General features: G+C 37.9%; 1 protein-coding gene across 1 annotated transcript; it reads left to right on the forward strand.

Moving 5' to 3' along the window:
- Positions 1,086-26,682, forward strand: MOB1A (MOB kinase activator 1A). The gene is made up of 6 exons (XM_005686347.3): positions 1,086-1,342; positions 4,253-4,419; positions 16,069-16,162; positions 17,549-17,682; positions 21,929-22,092; positions 23,026-26,682. Exons 1-6 carry the CDS (start codon positions 1,329-1,331, stop codon positions 23,101-23,103), a joined length of 651 nt encoding a protein of 216 aa, XP_005686404.1. The 5' UTR covers positions 1,086-1,328; the 3' UTR covers positions 23,104-26,682.

Here is a 27,808-nt window from a genome sequence, read left to right on the forward strand (position 1 = left end):
AAACTTAAAAACATTATGGTAATTGAATGAAGGCAGTCACAAAACACCACATATTGTATGATTCCACTTATATGAAATATTCAGATTAGGCAAAGTCATATAAAAAGAAAGTAGATCAGTTGTGCCAGGACTTAAGAAGAGGGAGGCACAGGGAGCAACTGCTAATGGGTACCTGTTTTGGGGGGGACGTATTGGGGAAAAAAAAAAACCTAGGACAAGATAGGGGTTGAAGGACTCTGAATACTCTGTGATAAAAAACACAAAAGCGTACTTTTTAGAAGGGTGAATTTGGGGCTTCCCTGGTGGCTCAGTGGTAAAGACTCCACCTGCCAATGCAGGAGACACAGGTTCCATCTCTGACCCTGACCCAGGAAGATTCCCATATGCTGAGAAGCAACCAAGCCTGTGTGCCACAACTATTCCGCTGTGTTCTAGAGCCCAGCAACCACAACTACTGAGCCCAGGTGCTGTAACTACTGGAGCTGGTATGCCCCAGAGGCTATGCTCCCTCCACAAGAAAAGCCACCACAGAGAGAAGCCTGTGCACCACAACTAGAGAGGAGGCCCTGCTTGTCACAACTGGAGAAAACTGGTGCTCAGCAACGAAGCTGCAACACAACCAAGAAATGATAAAATAAATAAAATTACTCAAAAATAAATAAAGAGTGAATTTTCAATCTCAACTTAAAAATCAAATTAAAATTTAAAACATTTTTTTTAGGGAATGAAGACTCAGGGCTTTCTATGCCTTGAGCCCAGGTTCCATCCCTGGTCAAAGAACTAAGATTCCACAAACTTCACACCACAATGGAAAAAAAAAAAAAAAAATTAAGGTTTCTGCGCTCACAAAGGCCTCTTGCCACCTAGGGAGACAGGAGGCACACAACAGCGACAATCAGAACCAAGCACAAGGTCAGCCATTCTTCCAGGCCAAGGACCGTGAACCCACCACGACTTCCGCAGCGGAAACCCGACCTTAGAGGGCTCTGATTGGCTGAGGTGAAGCAGCGGGCGGTGCAAAAAGGGGTTTGTAGATACGCTCTAGAGGTAGGGGGCGGCGCCTAGATGGGGGAACGAAGCCTTAGATCGCGAGATTTTGCTGGTTCCGCATTTTGGGTCTGGAAGGTGGGGGAGGGGTACTAGGCGGGCTCAGTTGCTCACACCCGCTTGCACCGGCTCTGCCTCGGTTCCACCCGGGCTTGGAGCTGTGGCGGCGCCGGCTTCGGCTGTCCGCCGGCTTCGGACCTTCCGCTCCTTCCCGGTTCCGCGCGGACTCCGAGTCCTGACCGCGGCGGGGGCCAGCGGCCCCTCCCCTCCGAGGACAGAAGATGAGCTTCCTCTTGTGAGTGTGGCCGGGGCTCCAGGGCTGAGTGAGGGCCGGAAGGGGCGATGGGGCGCCTGAGGCGAGGGCAGCCCCCCGGGCCGGGGCAGGGGTGCCAGGTGGTTGCTCTCCTAGCGCTCGGAGTCTTGGGGGAGTCTAGAATGTGGGCAGAAGCCGACGGAGATGAAGGTCGAGGCAAAGGAAGCGGAGCGAGAAGGTTGGGGTGTAGAAAGGCCCCGAGGCCGGTAGCGCCTCGAAACTTTTCCGCTCGAGTGCGCCTGAGGGCAGAGAGACGATCCGGGGCTCCCGATTTCTCTCAAATCCCCAGCCTTTTAGAAACGACGCATGCTGACTAAGCTTTTTATTCCACCGTACGCCAGCTTTATTATCGTCAGGATTAAATTTCCCCCGCGGAAAAATGCCGCCCCTGGAAAATGTGGGAGTGTCTCTAAAGTTAAGCTGCGGCCTTTACAAACAGTTCTGATTCAGCCCACTTTGTGAATTTGTGTAATTAACTAACATCTTTTCAACTCAGTAGAATCCTGTTTTAGAGATAGCTGTTGGACCCAAATGAGCCTTCAAGTGGGAAAAGTTTGTAAATTCTCTGATGATTCTTAAGCACATTAACGTTTGGGAAACATTGCTGTAACACTTTTTTTTCCTCGAGTGGCCCTCTCTACCTAGTGTACTGCTTAAATATCTATTGTATGAGCGAATCCATTTTTAGTTATGGGCATCACCCACATACTTGTATCTAAGTGTATCATAAGCAGAGTTCACCCCGTTCCTTATTGTGAGAAATTTGGATTCTTTTTTAGTATTTTGCTATTGTAAAATAACGATTACAAAGCTTTGACTAACAATCGCTTTTCCCCTTTGGATTATTTTTTAAGCGAATAGCCTTCAAAGTGTGATTACCATGTCAAAAAATCTATGTGACCTATATTTTAATTGAAAGTTTCCTTATTACCAGAACAACCCCCCCCCCCATAACCAGTCTTTTTTTCTTATGTTAATGTTTAGTTGGTGGTTTGTTTGTGGATGCACAGTTCTTATTTGTGTTTTGGACCTAAATATGGCTCTGTTTATTTCTTTTAAACTGTATTTTGTTGATAGACAATTGAGTTTGCGCTTTTTAGCTATTATGAATAATGATGCTGCAAAACTTGTGTATAGATTTTTGTTTTGGATGTATGTGTTAATTCTTTTGAAAATTTCCCCATAGCCTCTCTAGCACTTGTTAATTGAATTTTTGATTATAGCACATCCTAAGTGGATGTGAAATGGTATCTCATTGTGATTTTAATTTGTTTTTCCTTAGTGATTAATGATGTTGAGCACCTTTTTGTGTGCTTATTGGCAATTTGTGTATATTCTTTCAAGTAATATCTATTCAAACACTTCGACCATTTTTTAAATTGGCTTGTCTTTGGTTTTAAGTTGTAAAAATTCTTTATCCTGGGTATGTCCCTTAATCACATGAGTTTTACAAAATTTTCTCCGATTTTGTAGATTCTTTTCACTGTCTTGATGGTGCCATTTGAAGCACAGACGTCTTCATTTACATGAAGATCATACAGAACCTTGAGACATCTTTTCTTGCTAGTTTTCCATATTTAGCTTCCCGTCATTCACAGCTTGTTTTTATTGTAAAGGGCCATTCCCTCTAATGTAATACTTCCCTATTAAATTTAGCTCTTTATTATGTTAAACACAAGCTTCCCATGTTAGATTTTTATTGTTTTCATAACTCCTTTTTACTTAACAATCAGTCTTATTTAAAATTCAGATTACTCAGGTAAAGTGAAAGTCCTCAGTCTTGTTTCCTTCCCTTCCTGGAAGTAATCACGAGTATCAGTTTGATGGGTGGCATTTTCTATGCATTTACAAAATAGACTTCTGCTGTACATTTCATATTGTAATATGTGTGACCATGTATTGAAATCTATGTGAATTCATGTAGCTCTGTCTTGTTGTTCTTAATTGCCGTGTGGTATTCCGTGATACAGATGTGTCATACTCATTTCTCTACTAGTAAGCTTTAGGATTGTTTCCAGGTTTTTCACTATTAAAAACAATCTTGGAAAACACATCCTTATCAAGGACAGATGCCTAGAAGCAGAAGGGATGGATTGAGGAGCATTTCACATCTGTTCATTTGTCACTGTTTTTCTTTCTGAATTATATAATCATCTCTTTAGCCCATTTTTCTAAAGCCTTTTCTTAACCCATTATAAAAGCCCTTTATTATGTAGTTCATACTTTGTAATATGTGTTACAAGTACTTTTTTTTCCTGAATTACGGAAGTTTTAATTGTTATAGTTAGAAATCTGTCCATTTTTTTCTGAGCTTTGTGTCATATTAGGAAGACCTTATGAATGGTGTGAGAGAGGAATAAAAGCTTGCTTTTCCCCTCCAAAACCTGTTGTTTATTTTCCCTGCCATAAATTCCAAATGTTAGTGATTCTTTTGTAGTTTGCTTTGATGGCACCACAGTATTTTGATACAGAAAACTGGATTTTTAAGCTTTAAGAGCCTTAGAACTACCACTCTCGCAGCACTGCTTTCTGTAGATGAAAACAGGCCAAAAGGAGGTTAGGTGTCTCAAGTCATCACAGAGTTAGTGGCAGATCAAGAACTAGAATCCAGGTTTTTTCTTCTTTTGGTTAGGTTGCCCTTTCTGTTATACCAGACTGCTTTGTGCAGCTTAATAAAATTGCCCTTTATGCGAAATTGTGCTGCTATTCCTGTTTCTGTATAGGGGAAACTTTTTAAAAATTTTAAGTCTTTACTTTATTGTGTGTCCCCCACCCCCACATTGTCACACTTTTCAGGAAATGTTTTTTAATTTCAAAACAATTTATATGCCTAAAATGTTCATTCTATGTCCGGTCCTAAAAATGGATATACTCTTACTTTTAACCTAACAGTAGTAGCCGCTCTTCTAAAACATTCAAACCAAAGAAGAATATCCCTGAAGGATCTCATCAGTATGAACTCTTAAAACATGCAGAAGCAACTCTAGGAAGTGGGAATTTGAGACAAGCTGTTATGTTGCCAGAGGGAGAGGACCTCAATGAATGGATTGCTGTTAACAGTAAGTTTTTAAATAATTTTCAACATTACTAGTTGATAAGATTTTGCTAAAATCTTTTTGTTAATGAATTTTCTTTTATGCATGTGAGTGAAAGTCACTTAGTCATGTCCGACTCTTTGCGACCCTATGGACTATACAGTCCATGGAATTCTCTAGGCCAGAATACTGGCATGGGTAACCATTCCCTTCTCCAGGGGATCTTTCCAAACCAGGGCTTGAACCCAGGTCTCCCGCATTGCAGGCAGATTCTTTACCATCTGAGCCACCAAGGAAGCCCTTTTGAGTGTTTAAGTATCATAATAAAACATTATCTGTGAAGAAACATGTAAGTGCAAATATGTCCAAAGTGTTTTCTCTTCAGGGTGTAGTTGTGTGGTTGAGTAGAGAGACCTGAGGAGAAATGAAGTGTGCTTTGGGGTAATCTCTGAGAATGGTCTGAATTGCTGAGTAAGGGCAAATGAAAAATTGATAAAATACAAAGATCCTACCTGTGATGGACATGACTTTGTAGGGATCCATCTTCACAGTTGTGCCCCCACTCCCAGCACCTTTCATTTGCCGGTGTATACAGAAAAGTCAAGTGTAGTTGCTTTGGTCTGTCACTTGATTATTGTGACTTTGGAGTAGTCAGAAGGAAATTGAGAGACTGGGAGAAAGCAGAGTGATCCATGAGCTGAAAGTCACTCTGAATTCAGGAAGGTAAGGGCATGACATGGGAGGATATGCTGAGACTGGAGCATCATTTTGGAGTCCATGATTTTTGAGATGAGATCAGTCCTGGATGGTAGAGTTTAAGTCTATTAGGGATTTTTGTTGTTCTAGGAATCTTTAAAACTTTTTAATGGAAATTTTCAGACATATAAATGTAGAGAAACTAGTAGAATGAATTCCCAGGTGTCTGTTATCCAGCTTCAGCAATTATCAATACATGGCCTTATGCTGTTTCTGTATACTACCCTGATTATTTTGAATGAAATCCCAGACATATTTCTGTGATAATAAAAATGTGTATCTTCACTATGGCCATTTAGCACTTGAAATGTGGCTACTGGGACTGAAAGGGAATTTTAAATTTAACTTCATTTTAATGTAAATTGCCCTGTGTGTCTAGTGGCTACCATGTTAGTACAGATTTGGAGCTTTGGTCAAATTCAGGTTAGATTTTGTTTAAGACTACTTCTCAAGTGGTGGTACATACTTCCAACAGTGTAGATGCTTCTGGGTTGATAATCATTGCCTTGGTCAGTGTGGCCTAGTAGGAATATATTGTAAGTTATAAATGTAATTTAAAAATTTCCAGTAGCCACATTAAGAAAAATTTTATTTTATTCAACTCATTAAAAAATGTTATTCATGTTACTAAGAGAAAAAAAAAACAAGGTGCAAAGCTATATAATGCGTTTTCTTTTGTGTTAGATGGGATAAGGAAACTTACAGGGCAAGAGACAGAAAATTAGTAGTTACCTGTGTGTAGGGGGGAAGTTGGAATGGTTGGGATTTGATCTTTTTTAAAATTTATTTATTTATTTGGGTGTGTTGGATCTTAGTTGTGGCATGCAGGATGTTTCCTTGCCACTTCTCTCTAGTTTTGGCGCGTGGGCTCTAGAACTAGTGGGCTCAGTAGTTGCCCAGTGGCATGAGGGACCAGGGATTGAACCTGCATCCCCTGCATTGTAAGGTGAATTCTTAATGCCTGGACCACCAGGGAAGTCCCTAGATTTTTTTCTCTGTATATTTTTATCTCTCTTTTGTTATGTGAACCTTGTTAAGTATTATCTATTCAGAAAGGACCCCTTTTTTATAATCTTATTCAAATTATTATCTTATTCTTTTTTAGATTTTTTAATTGAAGTATAGTTGATTTACAATGTTGTGTTAATTACTGCTTTACAGCACAGTGTTTGTTATATATACATATATTCAGTTATATATATGTTTTTTATATTTTTCAGTATTGTCATAGGATATTAATTCTCCCTACTATTAGTAGGACCTGTTGTTTATCTGTTCTATATATAAGAAGCTTACAGATGCTAATCCCAGCTTCCTAACTGATCCTTCCTCCATCCCCTCCCACCTTCCTTGGCAACCACCAGTCTGTTCTCTGTGATATTTGTGATATCATATAGTATTTGTCTTTCTCTGAGTTACTTCATTTAGTGCGATAATCTCTAGGTCCATCCATGTTGCTGCAAATGGGATTATTTCGTTCTTTTTTTGCGGGGAGGGGGCGGAGCCAGCATGCAGGATCTTAGTTCCCCAACCAGGGATTGCACCCATGCCCCCTGCATTAGGAGCACCTGGTCTTGACCGCTGGACAGCAGGGACGTTCCGTATCTGTTCTGTTTTATGGCTGAGTAATAGCCAGCCGTTGGGTATACGTGCCACATCTTCTCTATGCATTCATTTGGACTTTTACGTTATGTCCATGTCTTGGCCATTGTGAAGTGTGCTACTGTGAACATAGGGGTGTGTGTATCTTTTTGAATTATAGCTTTGTCTGGACATATGCCCAGGAGTGGAATTGCTAGATAATATGTTAATTCTATTTTTAGTTTTCTGAGGAACATCCATAATGTTTTTCACTGTGGCTGTACCAACTTACATCCCCACCAACATTGTAGGAGTGTTCTCTTTTCTCCACATCCTTTCCAGCATTTGTTATTTGTTGACTTTTTAATGATGGCCATCCTGACTGGTGTGAAGTGGCACCTCATTGTAGTTTTGATTTGTGTTTCTTTAATAATCAGTGATGTTGAACATCTTGTTTGTTGTTGTTTCTCATCTTCATCTGCATTTATTTCTTTGTTTTGGGCTGCCCTGGGTCTTTATTGCTATGTGTGGGCTTGCTTCGCTGTGTGTGGAGAATGGGGGCTACTTTGTAATTGCAGTGCTCCAGCTTCTTGCTGCAGTGGCTTCTCTTACTGCATAGCACTGGCTCTGTGGCGCACAGCTTCAGTAGTTGTGGCACATGGGCTTATAGTTAAGGCATGTGGGGTCTTCCCAGATCAGGGATAGAACCAGTGTCCCCTGCATTGCAAGGCAGATTCATAACCACTGTACCAGCAGGGAAGCCCCAATGTTGAACATCTTTTCATTTGCCTATTGGCAGTCTGTGTATCATCTTTCATTCTGAAAGAATCTGTTGGCCTTCTTCAGCCTTAGACTTTTCTTTGAGACTTACTGCTCTAATCAGCTAGTCTCAACCTTTTGGTTCCAGGATCCTTTTATTCTCTTAAAAATTATTGAGAACCCAAAGAGCTTTTAATTATATGAGTTGTGTTTAATGATCTTGTGTTAGAAATTAAAACTGAGCAATTAAAAATATTTATTTTAAAATTCATCTAAAAATAGCAATAATAAACCCATTACATTACCCATTAACAAATGTATTTTTATAAACATAGTTACTTTCCAAAATAAATGTTAGTGAGAAGTATGGCATTGGTTGCAAATCTTATTTAATGTCTGATGGCTGGATTCTCATACTTGGTTCTGTATTCAATCTGTTGTGGTGTCACACCACGGAGCCTCTGGACAGCTCCACCGTGCCTCCTAAGAGAATGAGAATTCAGAGCAATTAAAATATTTCTGACCTCACAGTTTCCCCTATGAAACAGGGAATCTCTGGACCATATTTTGAGAACAGACCAATATAACCAGCACTCCATCTAGGTGCATTCTTTGTTTTGAAAGAGTACTCAATGTATTACTTTCCTAGAAAACATGACTAATTTAAGAGGAAAGTTTGTAAGTGAGGGGGTTTTGTATAAAACTCCTTTTGACATGGTGCTTTTTTATACATTTGTTTTTTAAGAAACTTGGAAAAGCCCTAGTTGCGTTTAGGTAGTCTTTTAGACAGGGAACTGAGACATTTTAACAAATCTTTCCAAGGCTTATGTGGTTTTCTCTGTGCAAAGCAGTATGTTTCAGTCAGTTAAGCCTGAGTTTCTTACCCCTTCCTCTTCTATTTTCTTAAAGAAAAGAAAAAAAAGCTGAAGCTCTTTAAGAAAGTACTCCTTGACTGTCTCAGCTTCCCAAGATGTTACTTTTTCTCTGAATTCTTCTAGCACTTTTTGTTGGCCTTTGGATGCTCTCTTATATGTTGTATTATCCCTCTCTTGATTTTGTCCTTTTTGTTAGCTAGAGACTCTAGGACAAGGGACTTTATCTCATGTATTTTTTATGTCCTCAATATGTACTGGGTCTCAATTTTTTTATAATAAATTAGATTTTTTAAATGCCTGATATAGCTGAAACACCTCCCTCACAGTATATTCACAATACTTTTCTTCTCTTTCCTAACACAAATGGTATTGTCTGGTCAAGACTGATAAGAAGGTATGGCTTTTCATTTGCTTGGATATCATCAAATTGTATATTCTAATGTAATAATTACCTTTACGTTAGAATTTTTGTTTTTAAATTTATTTATTTTTAAATGAAACAAAGATGAGCGTTTTTAATGATAAAAGGTACAATTCACAAAGAAGATAGACATCATTAATCATTAGTCACCTAACAGCAAAGATACATAAAACAAAAATCAGAAGATACATAAGGGAAAAGAAAAAATATATAATCATAGTGAGACATATTAACATTTCTCTGAGAATATCAAGTGCAAAAAAAATAAGAATAGGAGCATCTTGAATAATGTCATTAATAATTTAAATACAGTAGATTTTATTTACATTAATTTGAACATTTCATACAAAGATAGGCACAGTAAAGGACAAAAATGGCAAGGACCTAACAGAAGCAGAAAAGGTGGCAAGAATACACAGAAGAACTGTATAAAACTCTTAATGACCCAGTTAACCACGATGATGTGGTCACTCACCTAGACCCGTTCATCTTGGAGTATGAAGTCAAGTGGGTCTTAGGAAGCATTATTATGAACAAAGCTAGTGGAGGTGTTGGAATTTCAGCTGAGCTATTTCAAAACCTAGAAGATGATGCTGTTAAAGTGCTGCGCTCAATATGCCAGCAAATTTGGAAAACTCAGCCATAGCCGCAGGACTGGAAAAAGTCAGTTTTCATTCCAATCCCAAAGAAAAGCAATGCCAAAGAATTTTCAGATTACCATACAATTGCACTGGTTTCACATGCCAGCAAAATCCTTCAAGCTAGGCTTCAGCAGTACATGAACTGAGAAATTCCATAGGTACAAGCTGGGTTTAGAAAAGGCAGAGGAACAAGAGATCAAATTGTCAACATACCCTGAATCATAGAAAAAGCAAGGGAATTCCAAACAAACATCTACTTCTGCTTCATTGACTGTGCTAAAGCCTTTGACTGTGTGGTACACAACAAACTGGAATATTCTTAAAGAGATGGGAATACCAGACTACCTTACTTGCCTCCTGCAAAATGTGTATGCAGAATAAGAAACAACAGTAAGAATTAGACATGGAACATTGGATTGGAATCAAGATTGCTGGGAGAAATATCAACCACCTCAGATAAGCAGATGATAACCACGTTAATGGTAGAAAGTGAAGAGGAACTGAAGAACCTCTTGATGAAGGTGAAAGAGGAGAGTGAAAAAGCTGGCTTAAAACTCAACATTCAAATAACTTTAAGATCATGGCATCCAATCCTATCACTTCATGGCAAATAGATGGGGGAAATGTGGGAACAGTGTCAGATTTCATTTTCTTTGACTCCAGAATCACTGCAGATAGTGACTGCAGCCATGAAATTAAAAGATGTTTGCTCCTTGGAAGAATAGCTATGTCAGTACTAGACAGTGTTTTAAAAAGCAGAGACATCACTTTGCTGACAAAGGTCCATCTAGTCAAAGCTATGGTTGGTTTTTCCAGGAGTCATGTATTGATGTGAGAGATGGACCATAAAGAAGGCTGATCGCCAAACAATTGATGCTTTTGAACTGTGGTGCTTGAGAAGACTCTTGAGTCTCTTACATCAGAGATCAAGTCAGTCAATCCTAAAGGAAGTCTACCCTGAATATTTGTTGAAAGGATGAATGCTGAAGCTGAAGGTCCGATACTTTAGCTACCTGATGCCAAGAGCTGACTCATTGGGAAAGACCCTGTTGCTGGGAAAAATGGAGAGCAGAAGGGGGCAACAGAGGATGAAGTGGTTGGATGGTATCATTGACTCAATGGAGATGAGTTTGAGCAAACTCAAGGAGTTAGTGATGGACAGAGAAGCCTGGTGTGCTGCAGTTCATGGAGTCACAAAGAGTCAGACATGACTTAGCGACTGAACAATAGCAATCTTATATTCTAGACAAATGTATTTAAAATTTTGTATCTCATACATTGGTACTAGATGTTCATAGGACATTTAGAAAAACTGGTAAAAAGATAAATGTTACTAAATTTCAAAAAGTAGAATGTTTTTTGTGATTGTTATATATGTATACATATTAATTTTGAAATTGTTTTCCATTATAGATTATTACAAGATATTGACTGTACTTTGCAACACAGTCAATAATCCCTGTGCTGTACAGTAAACCTTTGTTGCATATCTTTTTTTTTTTAATTAGAAATCTAGCATTCTATTCATGCTGAATCAAACAAGTAGAATCAAACTAAACCAAGTCAAACAGACTAAATTTTTTAGTTAGGCAAAAATTCAGAAGTTTTCTAAAATTTATATGTTATGCACATTATATATATGAATATAAGAGTTTTCTACTATGTTTGATAAAGGCTTGAGAAAGAAAAATTAAAAAAAAAGAACAGATGGAGAAATTGGAAAACATTAACTAAATGGGAGCACTGAATAAGAAATAGAAAAAGTGAAACAAACTAGATAAAAGTAAAATTTCCTCGTATGGTCCAGTTGTTTTTAAACATGGTTGCACATTAGAAACATATCTGGAACTCTGGCGCAAAAAAAAATCTATACCTATGTATTTGTATTTTTCAAAAAATTCCAAATTAATTCTGATAATGCGTCCGGATTTTAAGAAGTGATTATAGGTTTTCCTATTAAATGGTAATTTTGGTAATACAGAATTCTGTTATTTTTCTTTTGACCAATCATGATACAGTGGTATTAAATAAGAGATAGTTACATAATCACGATAGTGGGAGATGTTTATCAGTTTTCACACTCAATAGCCAGACAAAAACGATAATTACAATTGTAAGCCATAATGGGGACATAATTAACCTAAGAACATAATTACATACAATTTGAGGGGTCAAGCAGAGTGATGTGGTGAATGGAAGTGCATACATGCACATGTTTTCATCCACCCAGCCAGTCTGTCTTTTTGTTGGTGCATTTAATCCATTTACATTTAAGATAATTATTGATTGTGTATGATCCTGTTACCATTTTCCTACTTGTTTTGAGTTTATTTTCTGTAGGTTGGTCTTTTCCTTCGCTTGTTTCCTGCCTAGAAATCTTCCTTTAGCATTTGTTGTAAAGCTGGTTTGGTGGTGCTGAATTCTCTTAACTTTTGCTTATCTGGAAAGCTTTTGATTTCTCCATGAAATCTGAAGGAGAATCTTGCTGGGTGGAGTATTCTTGGTTGTAGGTTCTTCTTTTTCATCACTTTAAATATATCTTGCCATTCCCCTCTTGCACATAGAGTGTCTGTTGAGAAATCAACTTGATAGTCTGATAGTAGTTCCCTTGTATGTTATTTGTTGTTTTTCCCTTCTTGCTGTTAATGTTTTATCTCTGTCTTTAGTTTTTGTCAGTTTGATTACTGTGTCTTGGTGTGTTCTTCTTTGGGTTTATCCTGCCTAAGACTCTCTGTTTTTCTGGACTTGGTTGACTGCTTCCTTTCCCATGTTAGGGAAGTTTTCAGCTACTGTCTCTTCAAATATTTACTCAGTTTTTTTTCTCTCTCTTCTCCTCCTGGGACCCTATAATCCGAATATTGGTGCACTTAAATCCCAGGGATGGGGAAGCCTGGTGGGCTGCTGTCTCTCGGGTCGCAGAGTCGGACATGACTGAAGCAACTTAGCAGCAGCAGCAGAGGTCTCTTAGGCTGTCTTCATTTCTTTCCTTCTTTTTTCTATATTCTGTTCTGCAGCAGTGATTTCCACCATTCTGTCCTCCAGATCATTTGTCCGTTCTTCTGCCTCAGTTATTCTGCTATTGATTCCTTCTAATGTATTATTCATCTGTTTGTTCTTTAAATCTTCTAGGTCTTTGGTAAACACTTCTTGCATCTTCTCAATCTTTGTCTCCATTCTTTTTCTGAGATCCTGAATCATCTTCACTATCACTCTGAATTCTTTTTCTGGAAGGTATCGTGTCTTGATTTAGTTGTTTTTCTGGGGTTTTAACTTATCCCTTCATCTAGGACATAAATTTCTGCTTTTTCATGCTAATTAACTTCCTGTAATATGGTTTTTGTTTTAGTTGCTGGGGGACTGTGATTCTTCTTGCATCTTCTCTCTGCCCTCTGATGGAAGAGGCTTAAGAGTCTTGTGTAAGCTTCCTGATGGAAGGGACTTGTGGCGGGGAAAAAGTGGGACTTGGTCTGATGGGCAGGGCCTTGCTCAGTAAAGCTTTAGTCCAATTATCTGCAGATGGGAAGGGTTGCCTAGGGAGACCTTACAAATAACTGTGAAAAGAAGAGAAGCGAAAAGCAAAGCAGAAAAGGAAAGATATAAGCATCTGAATGCAGAGTTCCAAAGAATAGCAAGGAGAGATAAGAAAGCCTTCCTCAGGGATCAATGCAAAGAAATAGAGGAAAACAACAGAATGGGAAAGACTAGGGGTCTCTTCAAGAAAATTAGAGATACCAAGGGAACATTTCATGCAAAGATGGGCTCGATAAAGGACAGAAATGGTATGGACCTAACAGAAGCAGAAGATAGTAAGGAGAGGTGGCAAGAATACACAGAAGAACTGCACAAAAAAGATCTTCACGACACAGATAATCACAATAGTGTGATCACTCACCTAGAGCCAGACATCCTGGAATGTGAAGTCAAGTGGGCCTTAGAAAGCATCACTATGAACAAAGCTAGTGGAGGTGATGGAATTCCAGTTGAGCTCTTTCAAATCCTGAAAGATGATGCTGTGAACGTGCTGCGTTCACTATGCCAGCAAATTTGGAAAACTCAGCAGTGGCCACAGGACTGGAAAAGGTCAGTTTTCATTCTAATGCCAAAGAAAGTGAAATTGATCAGTCGTGTCTGACTCTTTGCCACCCCATGGACGGTAGCCTGCACCAGGCTCCTCCGTCCATGGAATTTTCTAGGCAAGAATACTGGAGTGGGTTGCCATTTCCTTCTCCAGGGAATCTTCCTGACCCAGGGATCGAACCCAGGTCTCCCACATTGTAGACAGACGCTTTACCATCTGAGCCACCAGGGAAGTCCAGTGCCAAAGAAAGGCAATGCCAAAGAATGCTGAAAATTCTCCAAGCCAGGCTTCAGCAATACGTGAACCATGAACTTCCTAATGTTCAAGCTGGTTTTAGAAAAGACAGAGGAACCAGAGATCAAATTGCCAACATCCACTGGATCATGGAAAAATCAAGAGAGTTCCAGAAAAACATCTATTTCTGCTTTATTGACTATGCCAAAGCCTTTGACTGTGTGGCTCACAATAAAGTGTGGAAAATTCTGAAAGAGATGGGAATACCAGACCACCTGACCTGCCTCTTGAGAAACCTATATGCAGGTCAGGAAGCAACAGTTAGAACTGGACATGGAACAACAGACTGGTTCCAAATAGGAAAGGAGTACGTCAAGGCTGTATATTGTCACCCTGCTTATTTAACTTCTATGCAGAGTACATCATGAGAAACACTGGGCTGGAAGAAGCACAAGCTGGAATCAAGATTGCTGGCAGATGACACCACCCTTATGGTAGAAAGTGAAGAGGAACTAAAAAGCCTCTTGATGAAAGTGAAAGAGGAGAGTGAAAAAGTTGGCTTAAAGCTCAACATTCAGAAAACGAAAATCATGGCATCTGGTCCCATCATTCCATGGGAAATAGATGGGGAAACTGTGGAAACAGTGGCAGACTTTATTTTGGGGGGCTCCAAAATCTCTGCAGATGGTGATTGCAGCCATGAAATTAAAAAATGCTTACTCCTTGGAAGAAAAGTTATGACCAACCTAGACAGCATATTCGAAAACAGAGACGTTACTTTGCCAACAAAGGTCCGTCTAGTCAAGGCTGTGGTTTTTCCTGTGGTCATGTATGGATATGAAAGTTGGACTGTGAAGAAAGCTGAGTGCCGAAGAATTGATGCTTTTGAACAGTGGTGTTGGAGAAGACTCTTGAGAGTCCCTTGGACTGCAAGGAGATCCAACCAGTCCATTCTGAAGGAGATCAACCCTGGGTGTTCTTTGGAAGGATTGATGCTAAAGCTGAAACTCCGATATTTTGGCCACCTCATGGGAAGAGTTAACTCATTGGAAAAGACTCTGATGCTGGGAGGGATTGGGGGCAGGAGGAGAAGGGGACGACAGAGGATGAGATGGCTGGATGGCATCACTGACTCGATGGACATGAGTTTGGGTGAACTCCGAGAGTTGGTGATGGACAGGGAGACTTGGCGTGCTGCGATTCATGGCGTCACAAAGAGTCGGACACAACTGAGCAACTGAACTGAACTCAACTCAACTGTGCTCCCTTCTTGGAAGCTTTTTGGCTTGAGGCAACCCAGCCCTGGGTTTTAAGACTCTATGGTAGGCTCTACTGGGGGATTCCTAGAGCGTTTACGCCAAGGGGGCCCTGCCAGTGCCACCGACACTGTAGTGAGCCCCTGCTGACCTGTGCCTCCTCAAGAGACCCTCCAACACCAGCAGGTAGTTTTGGTTCAGTCTCCTGTGGGGTCACAGCTCCTTTCCTCTAAGTCTGGTGCACACAAGGTTTTGTTTGTGCCCTCCAAGGCTGGAGTCTCTGTTTCTCCCAGTCCTGTGGAGGTCTTGTAATCAAATCCTGTTGGCCTTTAGTCAGATTCCCTGGGGATTCCCAGCCCCTTTGTCGGATCCCCAGGTTGGGAAGCCTGATGTGAGGTTCAGAATCTTCACAACAGTGGGAGAACTTCTGTAGGTCACCCACCCAGTGGCTGTGGCATTTGATTTTATCATGATTGCACCTCTCCTACCATCTTGCTGCAGCTTCTTTGTCTTTGGACATGGGGTATCTTTTGGTAGGTTCCAGCATCCTCCTGTCTATGGTTGTTCCATAGCTAGTTGCAACTTTGGTGCTCTTGCAAGAGGAGATCTAAGTGCACGTTCTTGTACTCTGCCTTCTTGAACTGAAAGCTCAGTTGCCATTGTTATTAATATCTCTAATATTTTCCTGCTTACAGGCTGTTTAAAAGCTTAGTATATTAAAAATAAGTGTATATTAAAAGTTTACTTAAGGGAGTTCCCTGGTGATTTCAGTGGCTAAGACTCTGAGCTGCCAGTGCAGGGGGCTCAGGTTTGATCCCTGGTCAGGGAACTAGATCCCACATACTGCAACTAAAGATTCCACATGCTGCGACTAAGACCTGGCACAGCCACATACATAAATAATTTTTTTTTAAGTTTACTGTAGGTGTGACAATTAAAAAAAGAGAATTTATAGTGCCCCTGGATTGTTGAATCTCCTGAAGATTCTTGACTGAATCCTCCAGTTGAGAGATGTGATGTTTTATTGTGTTTACATAAACATTTTAACACAATTCTGCTATTAATTTTCCAGCTGTGGATTTCTTCAATCAGATCAACATGTTATATGGAACTATCACAGAATTCTGCACTGAAGCAAGCTGTCCAGTCATGTCTGCAGGTCCAAGGTACTTATACTGGCTATTATATAGGTGTTTGAATTACTAAATAAAGCTAATCATCAATTGATATAAATTAAATAGTAAAGACTTATTGTTTTTCTTGCCTATTCGCTTGTGAAAACAAAAGCTTACCTTTAGCCTTTTAGTTATTAAATACTTTGGTATGTGTTTCCCAGTGTTTTGATTGTTTATAATTGCATTGTAGTAAGTATAAATGTCCAGTAGGATCGAAAGTAAAGAAATATAGGTTTATCTTGCTTTTGCAAAAGTTATTTTTCAATTTTGTTAAATTTATGGTTTTGTTTCTGTTTTTTAAATTAATTTCATAGAATTTTTAGTTGACCCTTTAATATTTGATTTTTCTCCTTGTGTTTATTTGGTATTAATTACTTCCAAATTGTGCTGCTTTAGTTGCCTGGCTTAAAGATGCTAGATTAAAATTTTTTGACTGTAATAAATTTCTAGAAATATTGACAAAGAGGTAGAACCCTTTATCACCCACAAGATTAAGATGTTATAGAATTAACGTTTTAGTATCCTTCCAGTCTTTTTTCCTATAACAATTGCTTTTATGTGATAATAGATGGTATTAAGATATTTACCTCTTGGGAAAAAATAGTCCTTTCTGAATTTGCTGTCGTTTTTATGTAAAGGTGAAAAAGGTCCCCAGTGAATTTGAGTTACATTATTTTAAGAAAGATGTGTTTTATTTTGTGAAGTGTTGCTTTAGTCCTCAAATTTCCTATTTTCGGTTTAAATGATTCATAAAGTGAAGTTTTATTATTAGTCATTCTAGCTTAGGAAAGGTGAGGTAGAAAAAGATGCATGCATAAGATTTATTCTTTAGAACCCTCTCAAAGAAACAGGCTCTATTGATAATTACTTAATGGCCAACAAGCTCAGAATATGGAGGATCCGTCAGCACCTTACCCACTCCTCAGCACCCTCTGTCTAACTGACAGGAACTCAGTTCCTTGGCCTTTCTCAGGGCTATGTTGTAAAACAAATTCCGGCACAACCAGCTGACAAACTTTTTTCTTTTCCATTTGTTACCATCATATTTCAGAATATTGTGTAAGTTGAGTTGGCCCTCCATATCCATGGTCCCTCTGCATCTGTGGATTCAACCAACTGTGGATCGTAGAATTTACTATTGAAAAATATCTGTGTATAAGTGGACCTGTGTGGTTCAAACCCATGTTGTTTAAGGGTCAGCTGTCTTTCTGCAGGGAGCTCCCAAGTAATCTTCAGTAGAACTTTGGTTAATTTACTAAAATTATATGTGTGTGTATGTGTGCGTGAACACACTTAACAATGTAGACAAACTGTGAACCTACTATAAGTTGCAACATGTTTTTTAAAACTTTATTACTAAAACTTTTTTCTCTCCAGATATGAATATCATTGGGCAGATGGTACTAATATTAAAAAGCCAATCAAATGTTCTGCACCAAAATACATTGACTATTTGATGACTTGGGTTCAGGATCAACTTGATGATGAAACTCTTTTTCCTTCTAAAATTGGTGAGTTAATGTTGTAGAACTAATATTGTTTTTAAATGATAAATGTGTTGTGTTCTTTTTAATGCTCTGTTAGTGTAACAAAATCTAATAAAGATTGCCAGATTTCTCTGCAAAAAGGTGGTAGATGTATACTCCTTCCAGCCATGTTTGTGTCTGCCTGTGTTTCTTCATCAGTACTAGTTGCCTCTCAGTTTTTCTTTTCTAAAATGGGTAAATAAATTTCTAGCATAATCTTCATTTTACAAAATATTGAAAAGATTGAGCATATTTTGGTTTATTGATCATTGTTTTCTGTTTATATCCTTTTTCTGTTTCTTTATGTTAAGGATATATTAGATCTTCATTGTGCATGTTGTATTTTTCTTTAGGTTGTCTTATTGACTTGTTTTGTTTATGAGGGTTTTTTGGCTATGTATGTTATCTTGACATATTAATCTTTGCCTTTATGATGATTGGATTTTAATACAGTGATCAGAAGGGACTTTCCTACTTAAAGATCATAAAAATATTTGTCGATGCTTTTATTTAGTACTTTTGTGGTTTTGTTTTTAAATTTTTGTTCTGTCAGGAATTTTTTCCCAATTATAAATGCGAGTCAGTTTGTCCAGTACCATTTATCAAATACATGTGTCTTTTATCCCCTGATTTTTGTGTGTGTACAGCAAATTGACATATGTTTTGGAGTCTTTAAATGTCTTTATTCTTATAGAAATTCCACACTGTTTGAACTACCACAGCCATGTATCTTTGAACATCTTGTAGGGCTAGTCTCTCTTCCTTGCTCTTCTTTTTCAGAATACTCACGGCTATTCTGGAAAGTTTGTTCTTCCAAAGAATTTATAAACATTTTGTCAAGGTAAAAAGAAGACCTGTGAGATTTTTTATTAAGATTTCATTCAGTTTCTAAATTAATGTAGGGATTCTTGTTCTCTAGACAATACTGAGTCTTTCTATCCAAGAACAGTCTTTTAATTATTTCTTATTCCCTCTTGGAAAAATTTTGTATTTTACTTTAGTCCTTCATGTTTCTTAAGTCTATTCATAGGCCCTTAATGTTTTTATTGATAACCTGGTTTCTAACTGCTTCTTGTTTAGTATATAGGAAAGCTGTTGATGTATCTATGAATTGTATAATTGACCATCAGTTTCTGACTATTTCTTTTGGATTGATTTTTTTGAGTTTTTAAAGTTTATAGTCACATCAGACTAAGATAATACTAATTTCATCTCTTCTTTTCTGATAAATATACTGCTTGTGTACTCTTAACTAATTGCAGTAACTAGTACTTTCAGAGTAGTGCTGAGTAAAGGTGATGAAGGCAAACATCCTTTTCTTTCCTTTCATGTGAGTGCTTCTAGTCTTTCAGCATTAAGCAGGAATCTTACTTTTGGTTAGAGGTTTGTGAATTTTTAAAAATCAAATTGATTGTAGGGTTTTATCAGATGCTTTTCTATTTTCTGTTGTTGATCATATGGTTTTCTCTTTTTTTCAATGTTCTGCTGCAAGAGGTTTTTTTTTTTCTGGATATTTCGATTAAGATTTTGGCATTGATATTCATAGATGTGATTGGTCCCTGTCATTTTCAGTATAAGGTATCTAATGAACAACATATTGTTAGATTCTGTCATATCTGTTTGGGTTGCTATAACAAAAAGTACCAGAGACTAGAGGTCTTATAAGCAATAGAGATGTGTTTCTTAACTTCTGAAGTCTGGAAGTCCAAGATCAGAAGCCAGCATGGTCAGGTTCTGTCATAGGTCCTATTCCTGGTTTACAGATAGCAAGAAAACGGTCTTTTTGTTGTATCCTCACATGGCAGAGAGGGAAACCATCTCTGTTTCTTCTTATAAGGGCACTAATTCTAGCCAAAGGGGCAGAGGCCTTATGGCCTTAATCACCCCCAAAGGCCCCACCTCTTAATACCATTGTCTAGGGTGTTAGAATTTCAATATGATTTTGAAGGAGGCACAAAGCCTGCAGTGTGGGAGACCTGGGTTTGATCCCTGGGTCAGGAAGATCCTCTGGATTAGGGCATGGCAATCCACTCCAGTATTCTTGTCTGGAAACTCCCCATGGACAGAGGAGCCAGGTGGGCTACAGTCCAGGGAGCTGCAAAGAGTTGGACACACCTGAGCAACAAAGTGCGTGCACGCGCATGCACACACACACATTCAGAACATAGCAGATTCCCTTTTGAAAGCTAATCAGAGGCTCTTAGGAGAAAAATTTATGTCATGTTGTTAGATTTGGTCTGTTTGCTGTTGGTCAATTTTTCTGTTCTATAAAGCCTTTTGTTTCCTTTCTCATAGATCCTTTATTGTGTATTGGCTGTGCTTGAATGTTAAATTCAGCTTGGAAAGTGCTTAGATTAAAATAAATCACTTGTATTTATTGAGAAGGCAATGGCACCCCACTCCAGTACGGAGAAGGCAGTGGCACCCCACTCCAGTACTCTTGCCTGGAAAATCCCATGGACGGAGGAGCCTGGTAGGCTGCAGTTCATGGGGTCTCTGAGGGTCGGACATGACTGACTGACTTCACTTTCACTTTTCACTTTCATGCATTGGAGAAGGAAATGGCAACCCACTCCAGTGTTCTTGCCTGGAGAATCCCAGGGACGGGGGAGCCTGGTGGGCTGCCGTCTATGGGGTCACACAGAGTCGGACACGACTGAAGCGACTTAGCAGCTTAGCAGCCCTCTTATGGAGGTAAAGAATACTTTTGTCATTATTCTCTTTTTTCAGCTTCCCAGTTCTTCAATATTTTATCCTAGTGTTCTGGAATTATTTCCCCCTTCATTAGACTATTATCCAGATCTTAACTTATGCCATTATGTATTGTTTTAGACAAAACTTGATTGTCACTCATTTTTAAGCTAATATATCTAGCTTATTAATATTCTTTTTAAGAGCACGGTGCCCATTTGCTAATTCTGAGAGAAAAAGGATTTGACTTAAATATCCATCTCTTCAATACATGAATATAAGACCAAATCCAGAAAAACATGTCCATAACTCTCAGAATAATGTGAGAAAAGGCAAGCTGTTACAAAGACTGGGGATGAGGGGTGGAGGAACACATACGCATACATCAGCTTACAAGAACAAAATACACTAAATTTCAAACTGTTAAGGACTGGTGGAGAAGTCAAGAGTACAGAATGCAGGGAAGGAGAAAGTGTTTTAACTTTTGTTTTCTGAAAAATTAGAGAAGGGACATGTTCAAGAGTAGTATAGTGTTATTAGGCCAATTATTCTAGGTTATTTGGGAAGCAGTTACCTTCTTGTGTGTTTGTCAACTGTACTCCGTGCCTGTTGTATTGTCTTCTGTGCCTGTTTCCTAAGAAACATTGATCTTGTCAACCAAAATTCTCAGAAATGCAGCCAGTCAGATCCCCACCTGCACTGCTTGGAGAGAGATGACTATGATGTCACCCAGTTCTTTTATAAGGAGATATTTATTTTCTTTGAAAAATAGGGAGGTGCCATTCTTCCCTTTTATTGAAAGTATTATTCCTCTTCTTACACTACAGGAAAATGGAAATAACACCTTAAAAAATTAAATATAAAGTTGGGGACTCCTAGTCTAAGAAGGAAGACTAGATTTTCAGAGTACTTCAGAAGATAAAATAATTTTTATTTGTAGACAGTAGATAATAATGACTCAGGTTGTGCCTTTTTCTTTTGCTTGGGAAAGTTTCCAGTCCTGGTAGAGAGTGTGTGTGTGTAAAATCTTTTTAGAGTTATAAATTCCCAAAAGTAAAAGTTTTCTGTTTATAGCCTAAACTGTAAATAGAACTTCCTGGGAGTTCCCTGGCAGTCCAGTGGTTAAAACACGCTTCCAATGCAGGGGCTTCGAGTTCGATCCCTGACTGGGGAGCTAAGATTCCCCACAGGCTGCATGACAGGGCCAAAAAAACAAGAAACAAACTTGTTGCCGTTAATTTTAGGGGGAAATTCTCCAGTGTTAAACAAGTAAAATTCAACTTTGATTTAGTGTCATCTTCCATAACTTGTCACTTGTGCCTGCTGTTCTAAGGCAGTCAGCAAAAGTGTGGTATAAAGATACCTCACATACTTAGGTTTGGGTGGTTTTTTCCCTTGCATTTTTGAAATATATATATATGGATAGAAGCTTGTATTTGTGAATTTGTGTATTGGAGATGTTCATGGCATTGTCTAAATTTTTCTGCTATTTATTTTCCTCTTACTGATAAAGACTGATTGAGACATATATATATTACAGGTGTCCCATTTCCTAAAAACTTTATGTCTGTGGCAAAGACCATTCTAAAGCGTCTGTTCAGGGTTTATGCCCATATTTATCACCAGCACTTTGATTCTGTAATGCAGCTGCAGGAGGAAGCCCACCTCAACACCTCCTTTAAGCACTTTATTTTCTTCGTTCAGGTAAGTTGAATTTGGTGTGTCCTTTGACATGGACGTGTTTGAATCGGTAATTAATAAAGAGTATTTATAATGTCTTATTTATAGATATAGAGGTAAGCATACAGAGTTCTTCTGTTTTATTCCCTTTTTCTTGTTTATTTCTTTGATGTACATAACAGAATAGAGGGCCTCACCCCCATTTGGGGCCTTTTGCCTCTGGAGAGACCTGCCCTCTGATTGGAATATGGCATGAAGCACCAAACACCCAGGGAAGCTTATCAACACCCTCATGTCCCGTTGCCACCGCTGAATAAAGGGATGCCATGGGGAAAACATCTAGGGTTGTGTCATTTCATGAGATGTCTATGCCTGGAGGAGAAACTTTTGGAAAAACTCGTTAGCTACTACTAAGTTTCCAGAAGTCTACTTCAGGCCGAATCTTACAAAATTAGCAGCTAGAAACGTCACAAAGAACTACCTCCTTCAGAGGTGTGGCCTGTTTCCTTATGGGCCCTTAGTTGAAATTAGAACTTTTTAAAGTAAAAATAATTCACATTGTTTGAAAAAAATGATCAAAGAATAGGGACTCCTTAGCCTAACTTTAGAAATATCTCTCTATAGCTATTTTGATGGGAAAATCAGTAGCTTTTAGAGTAGATACTATATATCCAATTCTGTGTACCACACATAGGAGAATGTACTGTGGTTTCTTTTTTGTCTTTCTTAGAGATTGTTGCCTGTCATAGATAGTATGTAGATGTAGGTATGGAGGCCACTGTCAAGTCCCTTGTATTTTAAAATAGGGAGTAAAAATGATCCTATTTTAAAATATTCATAGAGATTATTTCATCATTCTTTTGGATTTCAGAAAGCTAGAGTTGGGAATCCTTTCTCTGAGTGACAGAGTTTTAATTTTAGATCTACTTTCTAATTTTATTTTTCTTCTTTTTTTAGGAGTTTAATCTGATTGATAGGCGTGAGTTGGCACCTCTTCAGGAATTAATTGAGAAGCTTGGATCAAAAGACAGATAAATTTTTCTTCTGGAACAGTACCTTCTTGCTTCATCTACTGCTAGAGCTATCTCATTGCTTTCTGTTATAGACTAGTGATACAGACTTTAAGACAGGATAAAAAGACACCAATTGTCTGTGTCTACTGATAAAATTGTCCCAAAGGTAGGTTGGCCTAATACCTTCAGAGAGAAATTCAGGACATGGCTGAATTCGAGGCACTGTATGATCACTGCTGTTACTACCACAGAGTCATTTTTGGTTGTAGTATATGTGGACTAACTTGTAGTTTATTAGTTTACTTATTCATTTACTGAAGAAGATGACTGAAGTCTGATTCAGGTAACAGCATGATGGATATAAAATATTTCTACCAATAATTTGTTAACAAGCTTCCAGAACAAATTTCCTAATAATGCAATCAGATCAGTTTTATTCTGCTTTTATTTTACAAACAGAAGAGGCATTTTGAAATTTTCTTTAGATTAAAAACATTTGTGTTACTTTGGATAACCTTTTAGTTTAAAGTTTGTATGCTCGTGTTTTTATAGGTTATATACATGTATTTTTTTTTCAAAATCCATGATTACAGTTTAAATCGTCGTAAGACATGGTATGGGAGCAACCAGAGTTATTTCTAAAATGACTTTATTTTTTAATCTTTATTTGGGATTTTATTCACAGCCTATCTAGATTTTTAGTGTGTATCAAAGAATTTTTTTAAGGCATCTAAGAATTAATTGTCTTGCAGATTTTTATTTTGAAAAGCTTCATTCAGATTAACTTTAATATGTAGGTTTTGGCTGAGAAAAGGGAGACTTCCAAAACAATTATAACAAATTTTGGTCTCAAAAACCATTATTTTCATTCATGTTTTTGGTTTTGGAGGCCTTGAAATTTGGATAGGAGAATAGAAGAAAGTACTCGAGTACTTGATTATTTTGTTTTGAGTTTTCCCTAAATAGAAACTACTTCTATGTATTTTTATTGTGTCTTGAAACTTAGTTAAGAGTAGTGTAGAAATGCATGAACTTTATCCCAATAAGGTTAAAACATAAGGAAAACCATAATTAAAAACCTTAAAGGTATGCACATTTTATAACCCAGCTAAAAGTTTGGTGTGCTACATGTTCTTTCATGTGTGTGTGTGTGTGTGTGTGTCGGGGGTAGGGGGGTATATGTTTAAAGGACACAAAAATGGGATAAGTAAAAACTTCATTCTGTTAGTAGTCAAAGGATGGATTGGCATTTTATTTGTTTTAATTGTTTTTGTATCAAAACTTGAAATTATTCTGTTGGGGTAAAAAGAATCTCCTTAGTGAAGAAAAGATCTAATTTTCATTAGATTTTTCAGATCTAGACTGAAGTGTATTGAGGCACACATATTACTAAAGACTTGCCGGACTGGCAACACTTGAAGTTCATCAACATTTGTTTCAGAGCTATGATTTTTGCAAAGTACTCACCATGTTCCTTGATACCTTTGGTTAAGGTTAAATTTTGAAGGGTTTTTTTGTTATTTATTTTTATTATTCTACTAGATTGTAAAGAAAAAATGACTTAGAAACTCCATTTTTGTAATAATCAATTTCAATAAATTCTTAAACATATATAGAATTTTAAAGGAAACAAAACATTTTATCTGATTTAGGCTGAAACCATACATCATTGTTTTGGGAAATAGTGGGAAAATCTCTTATTAAAAAAAGTCCTCCAAGAAACATTCCATAATCCTCATTTTAAGATTATCCAAAAGAACCATCAGGCATTCTGTATGTTTATGTTGATCATTTCCAAACAAGAAGATTTTTAGAATGTTAGGATGTTACTGCCTCTTGACTTTGAACATTGTTGGCTTTAATTAAGTCTGCTAGGAATGAAATATTTCTCAAGTAAGATTGTATTTTTATCATTTCTAATATTTCAAGTATCATCAAATAAAAGTGTTCTTACTTTCCTTCATTTATTTTCAGTGGTAGAAATCATCCCTCTCTGCATGACTTAGAGCCCTAAAACTAAGTAACTAAAGTAACAGTAGTAAAGACAGCTTAATAATGGAACAAAAATTTAAAAATTTGTTGGTAATTAAGAATTCAGGTAATTCAAAATGTCCCTTTTTTTAAAAAACTAAAAGCAATACCAAAAAAAAAAAATCATTCCAACAGTGCAACCAAACATTAGTGTTAACATTATTTATTTATATCCAAGGCCAGTAAGTAAACAGGAGAGATGGAGCAAAGGCAGAGAACATGGAGAAGATAGCACCTTCTTGGCTTGGCTAGAAGGCCAGCCTTTGATTAAAGTTGGAAGCAGTCAAGTCTTTGACTCCTCTCAATCTTGATTTATCTCCCTGAGTAACACTCACTCCCCTGGCTCCTCCTAATCAGAAGTCCTCTCTCAGTGTCTCATCACTGCTCTTCATACCTGACTAAAATCATGGGTTGGATAGTACTTGCTGAATTACGTGGTTAATCCTCTGGTGCTTTAATTTCTAGGCCTTAAAAAAAAAACTTTCGGACAATGATGTGCAGATTTTTGTTTAAATGGTGAAACTTCCTTGTTCTACAGTTCTTGTATTGACAACCAAATGGCTCCTTTATTCTTTGCCAAACTGTGAAAAAAGTGGTTTTTAGTAGGCTGCCAGTTTACAAAGTATTTCCTTTCATCTTAAGACCTGTCGATCCTTAGCTCATGTCGCTGCCTACTTGAGAAATGGACATCTGTATTCATCATGACATTGATAACAGCAAAAGGAAAGGTTTTCTAGTAGAGCAGAGGCAAGAGGAGCAGTCCTGGTGGTGATGTTAATTTTTCAGATATTTTTGAGATTTTATGATTATGCTGTTTGGCCCTCTCTCTGAGCAGTGAGGTCACATTAGAAGTGGAGAAGCTTCTGAACATTACATCATTACCTCATATGCATGAACAAACCAGTCCCAAAGAGTGTAAGTCGTAGAAATTTGTTTCTAAGCAGCTTTAGTCATGCTGCTGGTGTCACCTTTGCCTGATTATAGGCGTCTGTCTCTGCTTTCTGTAGAATTCTGGCCTGAAAATATTAGCTGGGACACCAAACTAAGCAGCTTCAACAGGGACATTATTTCCTCTTAATACCAGTTCAGTGACTGGTTCAGGATTTGGTTTTAACTAGTGCACACTTCTGGCAAAGAGGGAAAATTGTAGCTCCTCAGTCTTCCTGTGCTTTTGCGTTAGATTTTGACATTTCAGATTGTAATGGGCTTTGGGGGATGATATTATCTGTGGTAGCAGTAATTGTACTGAAGCAACTGCGTTGAAATTCACTTGGGTTTTCTCTCATCAGATTCTGTTTCAAACAAGTATTCTGTAAATCCAAATGGATTACCAGTGTGCTATAGATTTATTATAGGACAACATTCTATGTTTGGTCTACATTGAAAATAACTTGCTTAAGTTAGTCTTGGTTATCTAAAGTATTTTTAAATGTTCTTTACATGAAAATTTATTTTGTATTTTTAAACCTTTAGGGGCTTTATCTATTTTTCTAAGTCGGTTAACTGTACTTTTTAAAAAAAGTGTTTTGTATCTACTTTTGTAACTTCATCAGAATAAAATATATTGAAAGAAAGAAAGGACTGATGAAAGTATGTCTCAACACATTTGTTTCTATTTAACTGTGAAACTTGAGAATTTTGCAGGGTCTGTGGAAGGTTATATTGGCTTGTCATTTAGGAGTGAAAATGTTTTCTTAACTCTTAGAAGAAAGGGAAGTTCCTAAGTGAACCAAATGTATTATAATACCAGGGCCCCACCCCCAAGAAACAAACTGCCTTGGGATGCAGTGGCTAAAACCCATCCCAGAGAAAAAATAAGTTGTCTCCTTACCACACTGGACAAGCTCTTAACCTCTTTTATACATTGCTGATTATGAGATTGAGAAAAGGGAAGAGGAAAGACTAGACTCATTAATTTTCTGACCTTGAAAGGAGTACTCAGCATATGTGTAAGATACTCCCCCACACCCTAAACAGCCATTTTTCATTATAGGAGAAATACTAGTTATTTTTAGAGGTTCAAATTACAGATGCCTAATTTTAGGTCTATTTAATATAGCATTGCTAAAATTGTTTTGACCTTTTTTGAGTGGAATTAATGAAAATGAATGTGGCTAAATAATATGGCTTAACTCTCATTTTATATAGAGGTATGGGTAAACTAGTAATCAAAATTTGAACTTTCTTTTTTGATGGTTATATTTCTGTAGGCTTGAAACCTGTTGCTAAAGTGTTGAGTTTGTAAAAGTGTCTAGTGGTTAAGTTTGAAAGCACTTTAAACTTCATGAGTGAGTAGAAGAACTCAAATGATATTTGGGAAGGCCAGAGTCTGACTTTGAAGCCACACAGCCAGAAACTGTCCAAACCACGCCTTGGACGTTTTCTAGCAAATACCCCAATGCTATTGGGGTAGATTTGGACCCTATAGCTTACCTTCCTGTTACTGGCCACTAGATGTTAGTGAACCGTGAAAGTGAAGCCGCTCAGTCGTGTCGGACTCTGCGACCCCATGGACTGTAGCCCACCAGACTCCTCCCTCCATGGGATTCTCCAGGCAAGAGTACTGGAGTGGGTTGCCAGTGAACCTTAACTCCTCCCCAAAGCTGGTCAAGCGTCTGCCTTGACCAGAATAAAGGACTTTACTTAGTACCTCCTCCTATTTTGTTCTCTTCCTAATCAACTTGAAATTATTGGTT

This window comes from Capra hircus, chromosome 11, assembly GCF_001704415.2.
Source record: "Capra hircus breed San Clemente chromosome 11, ASM170441v1, whole genome shotgun sequence".
Lineage (NCBI taxonomy): Eukaryota > Metazoa > Chordata > Mammalia > Artiodactyla > Bovidae > Capra > Capra hircus.

Excerpts from the sequence above, each read along its gene's own strand:
- MOB1A (XM_005686347.3), top strand. Across the intron at positions 16,163-17,548 it reads GTCATGTCTGCAGGTCCAAG|ATATGAATATCATTGGGCAG; the intron begins GTACTTATACTG and ends TTTTCTCTCCAG. Across the intron at positions 22,093-23,025 it reads ACTTTATTTTCTTCGTTCAG|GAGTTTAATCTGATTGATAG; the intron begins GTAAGTTGAATT and ends TTCTTTTTTTAG.